This window comes from Gymnodraco acuticeps, unplaced genomic scaffold (assembly GCF_902827175.1).
Source record: "Gymnodraco acuticeps unplaced genomic scaffold, fGymAcu1.1, whole genome shotgun sequence".
Lineage (NCBI taxonomy): Eukaryota > Metazoa > Chordata > Actinopteri > Perciformes > Bathydraconidae > Gymnodraco > Gymnodraco acuticeps.
This window is the reverse complement of record NW_022989981.1, coordinates 534,235-552,714: the sequence shown is the minus strand read 5'-3', so window position 1 is coordinate 552,714 and position 18,480 is coordinate 534,235. Positions and strand designations below refer to the sequence as shown.

The following is an 18,480-nucleotide window of genomic DNA, read 5'->3' as shown; positions in this document are numbered from 1 at the left end:
AACTTCACTTCTGACCTTTCATGTGATATTTCATAGCTCTCATTGCACGGCAAAAACTCAGATTTTCAGCTTTGAAAATAATCTTTTTGACCAAGTCTATAATTGGATTATTCTACTGTAAATTAGAATTACACAACTAGAATAAAAGCGATATAACGCTAAAATGAGGGGTATTTCATCACTGCTAATTTTATTACGCAATGCATCCAACAATGACTGACAGGTGTGGAAGTTTGTAGCCCCTAAACACGTGTACATATTTAGATATACAATATTATTTTAAAGTTTTTAATCCTCTGCAGTTGATTATTGTAGGTAAAAGTCATTCTTCAAGGGTTTAATAAATTCAGGTGAAGTTATTTTTGTTCTTTGCAAACTATTTGGCTTGAAGCCTCTAGTGTGAGATTATTGTGTAATCTTTATTCTTATTCTTACAAATGATCCCTGTAGTATCTTATCATATCCGGATATCTTGGAAACATGCCTTTTCTGTTAGTAAAACAAAAAGGTGTAATTTGTGAGTCATTTTTAAAGATGTAACAAACATTCAGGGACCCAAACATGTTACAACCATTCCTCATTTGAAACACTAACAGATTCTCCTATCACGTTTACTATTACCAGGTCATTCTCCCAGTTCCACTACAGCATTATAACTATTGCAAAGCACCATTCACATTTTTGAATCGCATGCTAAGAGAGAGTCGCCCCTCCCAGCAGAAGGCGCTCCCTGGTGGTCTGAAGCAGGCCCGGTTCCAGAATAAAATGACTCAGGGTGCATCTGAGATTAGAGAGGGGGCAGGGGTAAAGTGCTATTTGTATAAGTGGGGAGTGTACCTAACACCCTCTAGGGGGGTCCTCACCTCCTCTAGGAGGGTCCTTACCTCCTCTAGGGGGGTCCGGGGGCATGCTCCCCCGGGAAGATTTTGTTTTAAATATTGAAGTTAAAAGCATCAATCTGGTGCACTTTGAGAGCAAAATGAAGAGATCTATAGATCTATGTGCTCTTTGCTTGATTCATGCCTTCCCAGTCCCTTATCATGTAGCCTATACACTGTAAGAGCATGGCGCCAGTTGTAGTAGCCAGTTGTGGTGAAGGCATCTGACTTACTTGAACCGAAATGTCTACATGCATAGTAGAAGATGGCATCTTTTTTTACATGAATATTCCAGCCAATCTCTGTTTTGAAACCATGAGCTGCAAAATGAGCACTGTACAGGCGAGTTGGGTACTTTTTTAAATATACCTGTTTTGCCGAGGTCCTCTGGCACTTGCGGGCCGCTGAGGGGTGGCGGTGTTTGGGGCAATGAAGACGGCTGCGGCTGCTCCGCCTCCGTGGGCGAGGCGGGCAAAGCCGGCGAGTCGGGCGTTAGTGTCCACGACAGTGGCCGCGGGTAACGTAATGTCCCCATGATCTGAACTGTTATTACCTGCAGTAGATGCAGTGTTACTGCTGGCGATAAGGGCTGGTTGTTTTAACCATTTTCTGATGTCCATCATTGACTGCTGTGTAAGCACCTTGCAGATGACGAACGCGCAGCGGCACAGGTCACGCGCACCTGACATAATAACGTTACTTACCGTTTAAATTGACCAAATAAATGCAGCAGACAATGTTATTTAACCACAATTTATTTTATTTCAACTAAATTCTTATTCTTATTATTACTACTATTATTATTATATATGTAATATTTTTCACTTTTTTTTTTTCACTTTTCAATTGAGGGTGCATAACGACTCAACTGAGGGTGCAATGCACCCTTATGCACCCCCGTATAACCGGGCCTGGTCTGAAGAGAGCACTTCCCCCCTCCCTCCCGCACGGAGCATAAACGGGCTCAGATGTAGGGCAGCAGGAGGGACGGGAGGACGGTCAGAACCCAGGGATGTTGTGATATCTGCTCTCCTGACTCTTTGTGTGTTTGCTCATCGGAGCTGGGGGGGGGTGTGCGGATGCTGCGCTGCTGCTGACTCGTGATGCTGAACACAGGCCATACCCATCAAACCCGTACAGTGATAGCTGAAAAACGATAAATCGGGAGAAACAAATATCAACAGGCCAGTTTGATCCAGTGTGCAGGACGGGGACCGGAGGCTGTGTGAGGCGGGATGTTCTGATCGGAGAGCGGGATGAAGGCTCCGCGCAGACCGAGGCAGACGCGGCTCCTCCCGCGGCTCTGCGTCTGTGGGGTCGGTCTGCTCGCAGCCGCCTGGATCTTTAACCTCATTCATGTTACAGGTGCTTTTTACATCAAAATGTCGTAATTTCATATACCTCAACTATAACTCATCCGTTCCTTGTATTATCTTAAATCATTCAAATCACATTATAAACGTGAGAGTAAAATAAATATCATAAAGTTGGGTAAACTTACAATCAGGTATATTAGAGTATAATAGCCTATTATGTGTTCATATGTTTATCCCTCTTTGTAGGTTCTCATGCACCCACTGTGGATCATGACATCTCCAAGAGAGAGCTCACCCAGCAAGAAGAAGAGAGCAATCAGACTGAGATTATTACTAAATCTGGTGAGACATATTATTATTACATATATCATGTTTGTTTTTGGATACAGTGGTGTGTAACCTATGACAAAAGAGCGATCATTTACTCATCTTAAAAAAACAACAAAAAACAGTCACTATTAAGGGTGTTGAGTAAACACTGTAATGATTTTAGTAATACCTGTGTGCGCATGTGTGCGTGCGTACGTGTGTGAGTGTGTGTGCGTACGTGCATGAGTGTGGGTGTGTGTCAGTGTCAGCTTACTGTCCCTTGTCTTGTTATTGTATTTGATTTAAATCTTCTCCATGTATCGTTCTTCGTCTCCGCTCTACCTCATCCTCCATGTCTTCAAACTCCGCACATTTAGATGTTTAAACACAGTTAGGCCTTTGAGGAGTACCCGGTTGCTAGGAAACTGAATGCTGAATTAGGGGTTGGATGGCGTATGCATCTGGAGCTTTTCAAAGTGCTGCCCTGTCGTAGTGACCTGCTGATCGGTAGCCTCTCATCGCTTGTTCTGTTTGGCTGAGAGATAAACAGTGGCAGCATCTTACAGTCGAATGTGAGATACAGAGATTTTGTAATCACAGAGAAATACTGAGCTCTAATACAGTAAAGATGAACTATAAAGCCTCTAAGACACATTTTCCTTATTGCCATATTGTTATTTTCAAGAGCACCATCTTGTTCCTTGTGATACAAATATTCTCTTTAATCTGTGTCCAAAGACAAGAATGTGACAGGTTGTCATAATATCTCACCATGTGTCTCAATTCCTGCACATGATGCATGTTACCATCCTCTAACTATCTCCTCCACTTTAGTCACACTTGTTTCACTCACATTTGATTCCTTTATCTTCAGAGGAGGTTTTGTAAATCCTGTGGCACAAATAAATCAGATTGTCCCTCGGGAGGCTGCTTTCCAAGTTATTGTTGTTTTGGGCTGCCTCTTAATGAAAGCTTCTTTTTTATGATTGCGCAGTGAGTCGTGGCATATGTGCAGTCTAGCAAATCACTGCTTCAAAGGTTGTAAGAGGAAGGTTTGATGCATCGTCTAACGCAGCAAACTAAGATGCATCTGAAGGATGTCCTTTTACAATCTCTGGCTTTATTTAAAGAGCTGAAAGATAATGTCAGTTCAGAAATCTGGGTGTAAGTGGCATGAAGGACAGTGTGAAGTCACAATATCAAGGTAAATGGCCGAAAAACTAAATTATAATGAAACTGAACTGGTGTCGTCACATGACTGTGGCACCACTTTAACCTCGAAGCGTTCTCAGACCTTGTTGCTAGGGGATACAAACTGGCACACATCCACACATCCAAGTCATATATACACGCACGCACTTTTCACACATGTACACACAAGTGACTGGAGGTTCAGGGTAGAGCTGCAAATATTAGTTGACTAATTAATTAGACGAATGAAGAAGAATCTGCAACCAATTTGATAATGTATTCATCTTTCAAGTAATCTTTCATACAAAGTTGGTAGAAAATGCTCTTTTCAGCCTCTTTAATGTGGGCTTTTGCTGCTTTTCCCTATTTTATGTCGTGTAAAAACTCAATATCTTTGGATTACGGTCAGACAAAACAAAGATGTTTAAAGATATCACTTTGGACTTATAAATAGAAGGATATTTTTACTATGCTCTGAAATTGTGTAGAACAAACACACGTAAAAATTAAATACAACTATTACAAATAATTGTTAGTTGCAGCTGTAGTTCAGTGAAGAACTTCAAATTATAATTATTTTATTGGTTGATTAAGCTGCTGATTATTTTTTCTCCATCCTCCATTAATCCATTAAAACTGGCAATCATTTTTTCTTGAAGGCAGAGGCAGTCAGCACATTGTTTGTTTTGTCCTGAACTTCTCACATGATTTATCAACTCAGTAAACATTTTCGTTATGCCTTTATGGTCTCAATCAAACTAGTTTCAAGTCATATTAAATACAGTATGATGTTTATTTAATAAACAATGGTCCCATTATGAGTAAATCAGGCTATGAAGCAGGGTTTGTTTAGGGCATGGCTACCTTGTGATAGACAGGTCGCTGCCATGGTGTTGTCGAGTCTGAGTCGTCTGCAAATAGAAACCTCAGTGAGTTTTAAGATCATGAAAGTTAAACATTTTTGTTGCCTAATATTGTCTTGTTCAGTTGTACTCCTCTCACCCTCTCCTTTCACTTCTGTTTTTCAAAAAATAGCGAGACAATGATCGCCTTTAGTTTGCAGCCTCCTTTAAACCCCTGAGGCCCCTCTCAGAGGTCGAGGGCTGCAACAACTCCCTAAAGTGCATCGCCAAGTTAGACCTATTTAGAAAGTTACATTTTAAAAACCGATCTTAAAAGTGATAGATGGCCACTGGGGAGACATAATAGCAACACATCTTCAAACTTTAGAGGTTGGAACTTCGGATTTTTTTTATAAATGCTGCATGTAGGGATATTCCTAATTTTGTGCATCATTAAGTTACTTTCCATCTCTTCTCCAGCCATCAGTGATTTTCCTGAAGACATCTTCAGTCTGCAGCAGAGGAGACAGGGAGCGGTGCTCCTCCATGTTCTCTGTGTGAGTATCAGCTCTGCACGAAAGAGAACATTTTAAATTAGGAAAACCTCATTTCAATCACTAAAGGTTGATCAGAATGTTTTATCACTGACAGAAATAACCAGTCATGTGACTATTTAAAAAAAGTACTAAACTTCTCATAATATACTGTTTTTAAATGGAAACGGCAAGGTTTATCATGTCTGAGTTTTAACATTTGATGAGATTACTTTTTGGGATTTATCTGCCCAGGGATGGCTGTTGAAATGTAATTATATAGCTTACTCTGGGATAGTCAATGACTGTAACATACAACATACATTTGTTTACATTAGTCTTTTACTTAGACACGCTTACATGATCCATGTGGCCATTAACGTGTTTCCTTTGTTTCTCAGGCTATGTACATGTTTTATGCGCTGGCCATCGTGTGTGATGTTTACTTTGTGCCATCACTGGAAAAAATATCAGAGGTATGAACTTACGACATATTTTATCACTAAATAATAAATTGTAAGCCATATAATTAAGGTTTTGAGCTAGAAAACAAAAGTCTATTAGATAGTTAATAATGTCTTTGTTATTTTTAACTCCTAACATTTAAACTGTTATTTTTCTTACTACCTTTGTTTAAACTCCAGAACCTTCAGCTCAGCCAGGATGTTGCCGGGGCAACTTTCATGGCAGCTGGAAGCTCCGCCCCCGAGCTCTTCACCTCTCTGATTGGTCAGTATGACAATCGTTAATCAATGAATCTCTCTAATGGGTTATCCCAGTGATTGCTCCATCAGAGCTACAATTACCCACAATCTGCATCTCCACCTGATCAGGACTGAGAGGAGTCTTTGGTTTAGGCGCTGATTTCAAGAGTTAATTAGACTTGAACAAAGAGCCGTCTCAATTGCTTGATGCAGCTCACCTGCAAATCACTTAAATTATCCTGATGTTTTCAAGGGTTTTTCTCCACAATCATTATGGTTTCAGTAAATGCAGATTTAGGCCTAGGTGTAACAATCCAAATTTAGTTTGAAAAAAAACACAGAAATGTTAAGAAAAGACATTGGCATCGATAAGATTGTGTTTTTTTCAACCTGGTATCACGGCAAGACGTGAACATGTGACGATTTACCATGCTGGGAGACGTGAAGATGTCACGATTTCGTCCCTTCAAACGTGACAGTTACACGTTACTGGTTAACCCATGTTAACCAGTGGAGAAATAACCGGAAATGCCAAGCAAATGCCACCCCGACAGTCGGTTGTTATTGTCAATATTAATATAATAATGATTTATTTTTTAATAGTCACACTCGATTACGCCGATTTTCTTGTTGCCCCAGCTGGTCGACACCTCTTTTAGCAGAAACAAAAGCTACATTAATGTATTAAATCGATGGGTATCCATGCGTGTGGATGTGGAATTAACGGACATGACGTTGTGCGATTGCGTTGCCAGGCAACAGCTTCGGTTCATGTTAATTTACAAACTCTTCAACTACAACCGTAGTTATATTTAAAAACATGTTAGAAGGCCTCACGAAATACTTTTATGCAAATTAAAATGTAAATGTGAAGGAATTTGTGTATAACAAAATACATCCGTCATAAACGAAACCGGAAACAGACATAGGCAAGATCCTCAGCTCGATGATTGGATGGTTTAGCCGCAATGCATGCTGGGATTTGGTGTTTATGTGATGTAAAATCTGAAAACGTTTTTTAAAAATAAAATAATACTTTATTCCGAGTGTGCTTGCTTTACTCTTTGAAAGTCATCATATAACGGCATTGTAATACACGGTTCATTAAATATTACATATCTGCCGTAGTTCGCACAACGTCACGTCCGTTAATTCCACATCCACACGCATGGATTAACATCGACTTAAAACATTAATGTAGCCTTTGTTTCTGCTAAAAGAGGTGTCGACCAGCTGGGGCTACAAGAAAATCGGCGTAATTGAGTGTGACTATTAAAAAATAAATCATTATTATATTAATATTGACAATAACAATTGGGGTGGCATTTGCTTGGCATTTCCGGTTATTTCTCCACTGGTTAACAATACCGTGTAACTGTCACGTTTGAAGGGACGAAATCGTGACATCTTCACGTCTCCCAGCATGGTAAATCGTCACATGTTCACGTCTTGCCGTGATACCGGGTTGATTTTTTTGGGTGACATTTCAACAAAAGCACTGTTGATCAGTGTTTGATAACTTTGGCCTATTGCACACATTTATTTCTTAATTTTGTTGGCAAATTGTTCTGGTCCAGGATATAAATGTTCACACCAGACTTTCCAACTTTTTCAAACACAGAATACTGCACAATTATTACACATTATGCTTGTTTAAAATAACAATACATTCACAAATAAGGATAATTCATCCTCTAGAGCAGGGGTGTCAAACTCAAGGCCCGGGGGCCAAATCCGGCCCGCGGCTTCAATGTATGTGGCCCGCAAGAGCTTGCAAAGAATATAATATTCTTATAATATATATAATAATTATTATTATACGGTTACATGCCGTTTTACAGAAGCACATTGCCAATAAACAACATGTCCCACAATGCATCTCATTTTGTGACATGCGCACTGACTTGCAATTATTTGCCCTAGACTTCTGACGTAGTTTATTATGAAGTTATTACCCTATCTGATAATAATCCAATGCAGAGGCAATAATGTAAAATAATACATTATTTTATATATTTATATCGTCTTAAAGTTACAACCGGTCTTTAAGTGCAACCATAATGCTGATGTGGCCCGCGATGAAATTGAGTTTGACACCCCTGCTCTAGAAGCATGTTTCATGCTTTTACAGCACAACAATGTTAATGTTTTGGAAATGTTAGAAACTACAACACTGTTAAGGATTTATCTGCCAATACAATACCGTTTATTTAAACAGAAACAGAGGTATTGTTGTGTATAAATGAACACTGCTTGATAGTCCATGTGGCTTAAGGACATTCACGTATACATATTCCCTAATCTATTTCATTTTTAGGGTGGCATGCATAAGGGCGTATTTAGGCAATATTGCAGTGAATATTCCACACAAGATTCCCAAGATAAAATATATCTGCCCGGCCCCAGTGGTTATGAACAGGCAATGCAATATTTATGTTCAATCTCTAACTTTGTACACATTTATGGAGGGATATACAAATCCTAATTTCTTACAGTTGTCGCATTTCATTTGGAATGTTTCACTGATGATTTATAGCTTGTTCTACTTGTTTGTTTAGGGGTGTTTATTACAAAAGGAGACGTGGGTGTGGGAACTATCGTGGGCTCAGCTGTCTTTAACATCCTCGTCATCATCGGCCTCTGCGGCATCTTCGCTGGACAGGTACAGCCAAAAGGATGACAAATATCATATTTTTTTAGCTAATAAAGGCTTTTTTCTTACACCATTTGCTTGATGAATGGAAATGTGTGTCCTCTGTTTCCAGCCCATCACTCTGAGCTGGTGGCCTTTGTTTCGGGATGCTTTCTTCTACATCCTGTCCATATTGGTGCTTATCCTGGTGAGAAATGCTCCAGAGATAACCTTTATTTATTTTTAATGGAGAGTGTGTAGGATCGTATGAGAGTGTGTTGGTTAAAAACATGAGGTAAGGTTCACGTTTGTAAACTAGGGAAGTTTACTTTAACCTCCTGCAGTCACAAGACCAAAAACTACGTTATATTGTTATTAACTGTAGAGAGACACTAACTTCCTACATGATTAATGCATTATTGATTATTTTAGGCCAATATTCATTCATTTTCCAGCTGATAAGCTTATACTGTTATTATTTGTAATATTGGATAATATTAGCTTATCAATGCAATGTTCCTTTGCTAAGACATGTAAAGGTGTAATTAAGGTATTTATTTCTTGCAGGTGATCTACGATGAAAAAGTCATGTGGTGAGACTGTGATTTTAGTTTTTTTACAAGTCAGCAGCCTCAGTTGTGTGATATTATATAAGTGTGCAGGATAGCTGACTGTCACTGTCATGCATTTTGTATTTTTTGATCTACTTGTTGGCATGTTTCAGGTGGGAGACCATCATCCTGATGTCCATGTATGGAGTCTACATAATCATCATGAAGTGAGTCTACCTCTCTCATTTCCAATCCTGCTGGTATTATACATGTTCTTTTCTACTAAAGACACAACCTCTGTGTGTGTGTGTGTGTGTGTGTGTGTGTGTGTGTGTGTGTGTGTGTGTGTGTGTGTGTGTGTGTGTGTGTGGTGTGTGTGTGTGTGTGTGTGTGTGTGTGAGGTGTGTGTGTGTGTGTGTGTGTGTGTGTTGTGTGTGTGTGTGTGTGTGTGTGTGTGTGTGTGTGTGTGTGTGTGTGTGTGTGTGTGTGTGTGTGTGTGTGTAGGTTCAACAGTTGTCTGTGCAGCTGGGTGGAAAGACGCTGCAGCCGGGGGGGTCAGCCGTGTCTCAGCAGCCTTCGGCGGGGGACGGCTGTCGGTAACCTCGGAGACTGCGACAACGACATGGTGCCGCTGAAGCCAGGTGAAAGAGCTTGTGTTTGTACGTGTGCACGTGAACATCTATCCCATTAGAATGTCTCCATCTCTCTGAGCGGCGTTCACCAGACCTACTGTACTGACACACTTCAGGCTGCACGTCAAACCCATTTCTGTTCCCCTCTGGATTTCCATCACGCTGAAATAGAACTGGACCACTTCGACAAGATTTTTCTCTCTTTGTCTTGTTGTCTTTCATTTACCATCTGTCTCATTAATCCCTTTCAAAGAGTTGCACTTGTCATTAGAGGATGTGTGCACCACTGCCATAAAAGCATTTATTAAGAAAATGTTCCACTTCCAAGACTACTGTCTTTTAATGAACTTAAGTCCTAGTGTTCATGACTACCACATATCCATTCATATTTTCTGGATTTGAACCCTTTTAACCCTCCTATTGCCTTCGTTCCCCCCCCCCCCTTACTTTGGTGTTCTCGGTCAAATTTGGCCGGTCCTGTTTTAACTGCTATTACATTAACACAAAAAACATTAATCATCACCAAATTTCATTTAACACCCCTTCAAACTGTAAATATCGTATCAGACTACTGGTATACATGAAAAACTGCAGTAATATACAAAGAATAGACACTGAACATGTATTGCGTGTGCCAGGTGTGTTCCATGTGGGGGGATGGGCACATAAGAGTGGGAAATGTGTCATTGTTCTGTGTGTTTGTGAGTGCCAGGTGTGATTCACATGGGGGGATTGGGCACGTAAGGGGGGGACACATCTAGAGTATGTACGTGTGTGTGTGTCTGTGTGTGTGTGTGTGTGGGGGGGGGTTTGTGTGTGTGTTTTATCTGATCCGGATGGTTACTAATTCCTTTTCTTCATTTTTGACCGGGAACACCATGGGTGTTACAAAGTTGACTAAATCATCCAAAATTCAACGAAAGTGGTGATCAGCAATTGCATACGTTCAAATGTCTACTGTGAAGGATATCATAAAGCCTTAATGCAATCGAATGTAAAACAAAAAAGTTATGATTGATGAAAGTAGTAAATCGGTCAGATTTGACCCGAAGACAACAGGAGGGTTAACCCCAACCTACTGCAGTTATAGAAACAAAAAGGTCATTATTTTCTGTATAATAAATGCTAGGGAGTTTTGACACTGTTTAAGATGTGACAATGATTAGCATCATCATTGATTTTGATTCATTTATATTGTTTTGTGTAGGAGACCAGGAAAATAGCAAGTGTTTGCATTGCCATAATTCCACTCATTGTGCAAATATAAGAAAAATGTCTCAATCTCAAGGAAAAAAGTAGAGAAAATGTAAACTTCTGAAGCCAGGGTCGCAGTGAAGTCTGATTTAACAGAATGCTTGATTTATGCTGCAATAGACTTGGGGTCAAAAATGTGGTTTTAATTGTTTTCCATCACATTAATGTCATCAAGGGTCTTAGTTTCTGTATGTTGGCTAAAACGTTTAAATAGATTTAGTATAGGAGCTGAGGTTGAACTTCCAAAATAAAATAAAAACCTCACACGCTTTCCAAAATGGCCAAAACATGAAAATCCTGTGCCTAGTGCCTATCGGTGCAATAGGCCGTGTTTTTCAAAGTGGGGGCCCCGACCCCCCGGGGGGCCGCCAGGGGGCGCCAGGGGGGTCATGCAAAGTTTGAGGGAAAGGGGAATTTTTTTTTTTTTTTTAAAGTTACATTTATTTTATTATTTTTTATTTGAGATGTTATTAATAACTGCATATCTATCAATCTATGTGTCCTTTGATGCCAATCTTTTAATATTTTTTATTTATTAATATTTTAAATCACACGACCGCCCTTCAAGCCAATCAGAATCGAGCTGCCGCTACTGAGAGTGAAACTGAGTATCTGCTCAGCTTTTGGAGCAAGCTAGTGAATATTTCGCTCTGCAGCTGGATGAGAGCATGGATGTAGCAAATATTGTCGTTTATATATATGAATATAAATAAGTTTATTGTTAATATTACTGTTGAATATTATATATAAATAGCTTTAAAAAATGCTACAAATATATGTTAATTGTTCATATTACTGTTCAAAATTATATAATATTATAAAGACAGAAATCACTTTAAAAATGCTTTTAAAATATGTTTACTGTTGATATTACTGTTTAATATTGTGTTAAGAATGTTTATAACAGAAGACACAATCAATGTAATGAATGACAAACAAAAGATAAATACAAAAATTGTTTTGAAGAATAACTGATTATTAATTATTAATACAAATATATATTAAGAAAATGTATTAAGCTGTATGATTAATTTGTCATATTTTCCATCATAATGTACTCATCATTTAAAAAAAAAAATTGCAACAGGGGGGTCCCTGCCAGACGATAATGCTATATGGGGTCCTTGGCATGGCAAAGTTTGGGAACCCCTGCATTAGTGTACATCATCCTCTCCTCTCCACTGATGTCTCCCTCTAAACTCCGTACCTCTCCCCCCACTCTCCCAGATTCCTGTGTGGCGGCCGACCAGGACCCCGGGGTGGTGATGGTGGACGAGCTGCTGAACCTGCACCCCCACCAGCTCTCCTTCTCAGAGGCAAGCCTCCGCCTTCTCATCACCCCGCATTTCCCCCCCTTCACCCGCCTGGGCATGGCAGGACGCATGGTCATCAGCGAGGTAAACCGCACGCCCTCGCACCCCCCACATTAACGCAGGTTTCCCGGGTTCTATACGGATCGGTTGGTGTGCATCATTAAAAAAAACATTATGGCACTTTTCAGGAAAGAGGCTCATATTGATAAAATTAGCGTAAATGTAAGGAAGGATCACTTGTAAATTGCTGTTAAGTAGCTCAACTGAGTTGCACCAGCTACTCGTAAATCTGCTCCTCAGTTTGTGTTGCAACATTTAAAACTAGAGTCTCTGCAGCATCACAAGGTGTAGCATAATCCCCCCCCGAACAGTTTTAGGTCATGCCTGTAATATGTAAATAACATGAAGAAAAGTGTGTTTCTGAAATAATAGTGTTCATTATGTTGACAATAAGTGGAAAACATCTGATTATTCTTAACTATCTGACCCTATTTAACAGATACAATTAGAAATTGTGTGATACTTTCCATAAAAAGCACCGGCCTCAGCGAGAATGTTTTGCCGTTGTGTTTTTAGTTGCCATGTTAAATTTGATCAGAACCAGAAAGCCTGGTCCCACAGAGGGGAAATGTACATGTGTTACAGCAAGTAAAGAGCCAAAGATAGCTTAGTATCATTCAAGAAGCATGCATACAAATATTTAAGATAAAACTAGACATTACACATTTAGCAAAATACACATCCAGTACCAGTTTATCGTTTTAAATAAGGATTGTTAGGATTGTTATTAATACCATGTCACTTCTCAAAGCACAGTTTTTGTCCTGGTAGACAGAAAGCTGGTAAGGTAGATGTTCGTATCAAACAACTTCCTGTTTGCTGCCACAGACCTAATGCCTGATATTATCCCAGACACAACAGCAGACGAGAACTCAATCTTTAAATTGGCTTCGTGTCTCTCGGGGCTCCTGCATGTGTGCTTGCCATTTTCAGTAACAAATTAAAGTGTGACTTCCTCTGCTGCCCCCCTGTGCTGTATGTAGCATGCCCCCCCCCCCGATCAATGCTTTCCAAACCCCCTCTGGTGAATGTGAGGACGTGCCTGATCTCATCATGATGTTAGCCACAGTCACATGAAGCTTGTTTCTCACGTCCTCTCCATTTATTTCCTTCTGTCTTTACTCTGACTTTTCTACCTCCCCCCCACAGAGGCAGAGGCTGATTCAGGCCCGGGGGGGCTCAGTGGAGGGGGGGGGAGGAAGGTCTGGGTGCTAACGCGGCGTGGGGGAGAGAGAACGGGGCGGCGACTGAGGGGGACAGGCAGCCGCTGGAAGGGGAGAGAGGTAAAGAGACGGAGGGGGAGACAGGTGGAGGAGCGCAGCCCAAAGAAGAGGAGGAGGAGGAGGAGGAAGGGCAGGAGGAAGGAGAGGAGGAGGAGGACGCTCCTCTAAAACCCTTCGTTGTGCCAAGTGAGTGTGGAGAGGGCAGAGATTTCATTGATATCCTCTTGAGAAAGAAAAGACTGTATGGGTTATAGTAAAATAAATCTGTTATAATAATATGTTTATGCTTCATTTCAGTTGAAGTCAAAGTTGCTGTACTGAAGTCTATCTGTCTACCTACCTTATTTAGTATGAATGAAGTGAGACTGACTTGTAGAAACTCCCTTTTATGAAAAAACATGAAGATTGTATGATGTCCTTTATTGTTTTATGTTTCATGTGGAACCTATATGCTGCAGGTCTCCCTTGAAAAAGAGATCTATGATCTCAATGGGACCAATCTGGTTAAATAAAGGTTTGAAATTAAATTAAATGAAAAATTGTGCAAATTAACTCAATGACAGATGTTGAATTAATGTTATTAATGACTCCACTGTTATATTTTTTGGACTCCTTGAACTTATTTTCAACATTTGCTAGTCCAATTAGCAAATAAAGTACATTTTCTGCAAATTTCAATCAAGTCAATGGCAAACAAACCACTACCTTTGTATGTGTTCAAATATCTAATAAGCTCTCCCCAGTTGTAACAACTCTAGCAACAAGTAGGGTTTGTCACCGATAGCTTAGACTAACATCATCGAGGCTACTGTAAAACACAAGCTCTCTCCTCCCTGTTTTTCAGTGTCTTTAGATGGACTCATTGCTAATGGAGCTAATTAAGAAGTGATGATACTCAGATTCACAGGCCGTGCCGCATCAATAATTTAGGATTTTAGATAAATCTGTAATGATCCCTGTGGGAAACTTGTGTGTTTGTGTGTGTGTGTTTCCATCATCTCCTCAGAGGGTGTGTGTCTGCGGCTGAGGTGGCTCCTCTCCTGGCCCCTCAGCGTCCTGCTCTACTTCACCATCCCCGACTGCAGCCTGCCGCGCTGGGAGCGCTGGTACCTGCTCAGCTTCCTGTCCTCCACGCTCTGGATCGCGCTCTACTCTTACCTCATGGTCTGGATGGTAATGAATGCAACCACACACATACACACAAACACACATATACAGACGCAAACAAACAGACACACACACACATGCACTGCCTCATTCCCTTGTGTCTTTGTGTAGATGACCATAATCAGCAACACACTTGGAATCCCAGAAGTTCTCATGGGCATCACTTTCCTGGCCGCCGGCACCAGCGTCCCTGACTGCCTGGCCAGCCTCATCGTCGCCCGACAAGGTGTGTGTGTGTGTGTGTGTGTGTGTGTGTGTGTGTGTGTGTGTGTGTGTGTGTGTGTGTGTGTGTGTGTGTGTGTGTGTGTGTGTGTGTGTGTGTGTGTGTGTGTGTGTGGGGGGGGGGGGTATGTGTGGCCTAGCATTACTATACTTGTGGGGACCTAAATCTGTTTACACAGTCACATGTGGGCACTCGCCTCCCTTATGGGGACAAATTGGAGGTCCCCATGAGGGGAATCATTACTTTTAGGGTGAAGACTTGGTTAGGTTTAGGATTAGGGTAAGGGTTAGGGTTAGGCATGTGTTGGTTATGGTTATGGTTAAGGTTAGGATAAGTCTCCAGGAAATGCATGTAAGTCAATGTAATGTCCCCTGAAGGGATGTATACATGGTATGTGTGTGTGTGTGTGTGTGTGTGTGTGTGTGTGTGTGTGTGTGTGTGTGTGTGTGTGTGTGTGTGTGTGTGTGTGTGTGTGTGTGTGTGTGTGTGCGTGTGTGCGTGTGTGTGTGTGTGTGTTGAATATTGAATGGTCTCGCATGTTCATTTTAGACTGAAAACTGAAGCACCGGACTGGATGTCATGTCATTTTAATGCCTCCACCCTGAGCGCTGGGAAAAAGGCTGCTCCAAAAACAAGTAAAACAAAAAATGAAAACAAGGTGTTTTTAGCTCGGTACGATTTCTTGAAATAAGAAGATATATTTAGATAAATTATATCTTGTAATAAACTGGAAAAACGTATAAACTACATTTTACCATAATAAGGAAATGTTGTGTTACAAAAGAGGCCAGAAATAATTCTGTTTTCTGAGGTTAGGTCAGTTGGTGATTTTCCAATGTAAATTTGTTTTCTAAAATCAAGTAAGATTTATTTATTGAAAAAAAATGATCCATCTTTTACAAATGCAACAGTAGCTTAAAAGCTTGTGCCGTGTGAAAAGACTCTATATCTCACTGCATCATTACTTCTTAAGTTATTATGTTTTATATTGAGATGTGAACAGTTTATCTAAGACAATATTTAAATAATGTCCTTCTTACCTATTTGTAAAAAAACAAGGGATTAATAGTGAAGAACTTGCAGTTCAGCGCCATCTCCTGGAATTTAAAGCCCGTACAATTTCTGATCAATGACACAAAAAGAGTCAAAAATGAATGCTGCTCCTTTTTTGGCAGTGGTATTGTTTTTATTACAGTTTACAACAATAACCTTTACAGCTTATTTTTGTTTTGGTTTACTATAACAACCGTGCTTAGCACTAGATATTTTAATATCATTTTACATTGTGTGTATCTCAAAAATGGCAGGGATGGGCGACATGGCCGTGTCCAACTCGATTGGCAGTAACATCTTCGATGTGCTGCTGGGCCTGGGCTTCCCCTGGGCGCTGAGGACTCTCATCGTCAGCTACGGATCAGTGGTAACTCCAGCAGTCTCTCTACCTCATATCTCATACAGCTGACTGGACCATTATCTTCGAAATATCTCAACTCTCTTGATGGACCGATATATAGGGATTTATCTTGCTGAGATTTACAAACAAGGTAATCATTTGTCATCTCTGTTTTTTAGGTGACGATCAACAGCAGAGGCCTGGTGTACTCAGTGATCCTGCTGCTGGCCTCAGTCGTGCTCACTGTGAGTTACCTTCAAATTCATTTATTTGACCCTCGTGCCTCATGTTTTTCAAGGTGAGGCACGAGGGTCAAATAAATGTTGCTCTGATGTCGTTAGTGGACAAAACTGTCCACGTAAAATAAAAAGCCATTATATGATGTTTTATAGTTTTATTTTCCACTTCCAAATCCTTCATACAACTTCAGTCCTGAGCATTACGGCCAAATATGAATTTATTATTCAGAATTTTGATCTGTGAACTAAATACTAAATAGTTCATTTTTTCATAATCTGCAATAATTAACTATTATTATAATTTCGTTGTACTTGTACAATGAAAAATTAAAGATCTTATCTTAATCAGCATAACGAGAAACAACACTGGATTTGATGCAATTTTAGTCAGTTAAAAAATGACTTTCAATTGTGGTTTCATGTTGTTAATAAATAGATAGATACTTTATTTAGTTTAGTTTAGTTCCAGCAGCAGTATCAAGCATTACAGGAGTAAAACATGTTTAAAAGATACAATAAAAAACAAATACAGATTTCCCAATTAATATTAGCTGCAAGTATAAATAGCAAGAATAAAAATGTAAATTAAAAATTACAATTAGCAAGAAGTATATACAAATTCACAATAGAAAATACATATATCCCTAGAGTATCTAAATAATACACATTATAACGAAATATTGAATACATTGTGTACTCTACAATATATAGTCTCACTTTGCTACAAGAATATATAGAAATATACTGTAGACACATAATGGGGACATCCATGTCCTTAAGGGTTTGCCTGCACTGTTTATTATAGACTTATTATAGGAGCTTAGGATGAACTTTCTAACATGTTTGCCATAAACATAACATTATGATTTTGTAATCTTTCCTGCCCGAGCGCTCTTGTCTTCATTTTTTTATGTTCTGGGAATTAAATTGTGATTTTAATATATATTTAGTGCAGTGCAGTGACATGAAGCTGTCTGTCTCTCCGGTCGTCCCTCCTCAGGTCCTGTGTGTCCATCTGAACGGCTGGAAGTTGGACCGCCGGCTGGGCTTCTGTCTCATTCTGCTGTACGTTCTCTTCCTCCTCTGCTCCGTGGGCTTCGAGAGGCTGTAGAGGAACTCCTCGTACACACACACACCCCCACACAAAGGATGCACACACAACTGGTCCAACTTGTTTTCTAGCTTCACTTGCTGCCATTCTTCATCAATGTAGAGATGGGCGATTTTTTTTTCACTTTGCGGTGGCTGTACATGTTAAAGCAGCGTTACTATGACACCGGCTTCCTGAAGGCGACATGTTTACCTTTGATAACTGAGTATTTTACAGTTTTGTACCGAGCACCTGCAGCCCAGACCCAAATGCATTATGCACTACTCAAAACTAATGTATTGCGTTTTTATTCTGACACCAAGAATAGTGTGAGAAACCCCAAAGTGTGCTAGTTTACTTATTAATACTCAACGACTGCCACAAGTAACCTCATAGGCCTATGATGACACATGTAAGCTTATATAGTGGCTTCTCAGTGCATGAACTTATTTTATGTTTTCATCACGCCTTTGTGGCTGTAGTTGTACTCAGCGTAGCATGGCTGATCATCACGCTCCAGATAATTGCACTAAGCCACTGTTGTCTTTGCGCCCCCCTCTCTCTCTCTTTGTCCTCAAAGCTTCTCAGCATATCATTTGTGTTTTTGTGCTGGAACAAAAGCGACTTTATGCTACAAGGTGTTTTTGAATGTCTGTGTCTGGAGAAAGTATTTGAGTGTGTGTGCTGTTGAGTGAAATAAAAAATGTTGTTGTTCTGTGAGGCTTTTCCTTCCTTCATTCAACATTTCCCAGCAAGGTGGGATTGAGTGATACCAGTGGAGAACATTACAAGCTGCTTATATCATGCCCTATCAGGATCACAGCCATTTAAACAACGCACTCCCAGAACAACTGAAATAAGTTGACTTGTGGTTCTGCATCAGGATACAGCTGTGACTTTTCTTCAGGTGGCAGCCTCTTCTCTTGGGTC

General features: G+C 40.1%; 1 protein-coding gene across 1 annotated transcript; it reads left to right on the top strand.

Moving 5' to 3' along the window:
• Nucleotides 1-1,804: 1,804 nt before the first annotated feature.
• On the top strand, nt 1,805-18,270 carry slc24a6a (solute carrier family 24 member 6a). The gene is given in 18 exon segments (XM_034211850.1): nt 1,805-2,243; nt 2,441-2,536; nt 5,017-5,093; nt 5,471-5,545; nt 5,714-5,798; nt 8,332-8,435; nt 8,539-8,613; nt 8,973-8,998; nt 9,130-9,183; nt 9,461-9,597; nt 12,070-12,239; nt 13,365-13,402; nt 13,404-13,624; nt 14,445-14,611; nt 14,717-14,831; nt 16,136-16,248; nt 16,401-16,466; nt 17,461-18,270. Coding segments are annotated over 18 exon segments (1,839 nt in total). The 5' UTR covers nt 1,805-2,134; the 3' UTR covers nt 17,572-18,270.
• Nucleotides 18,271-18,480: the final 210 nt, after the last annotated feature.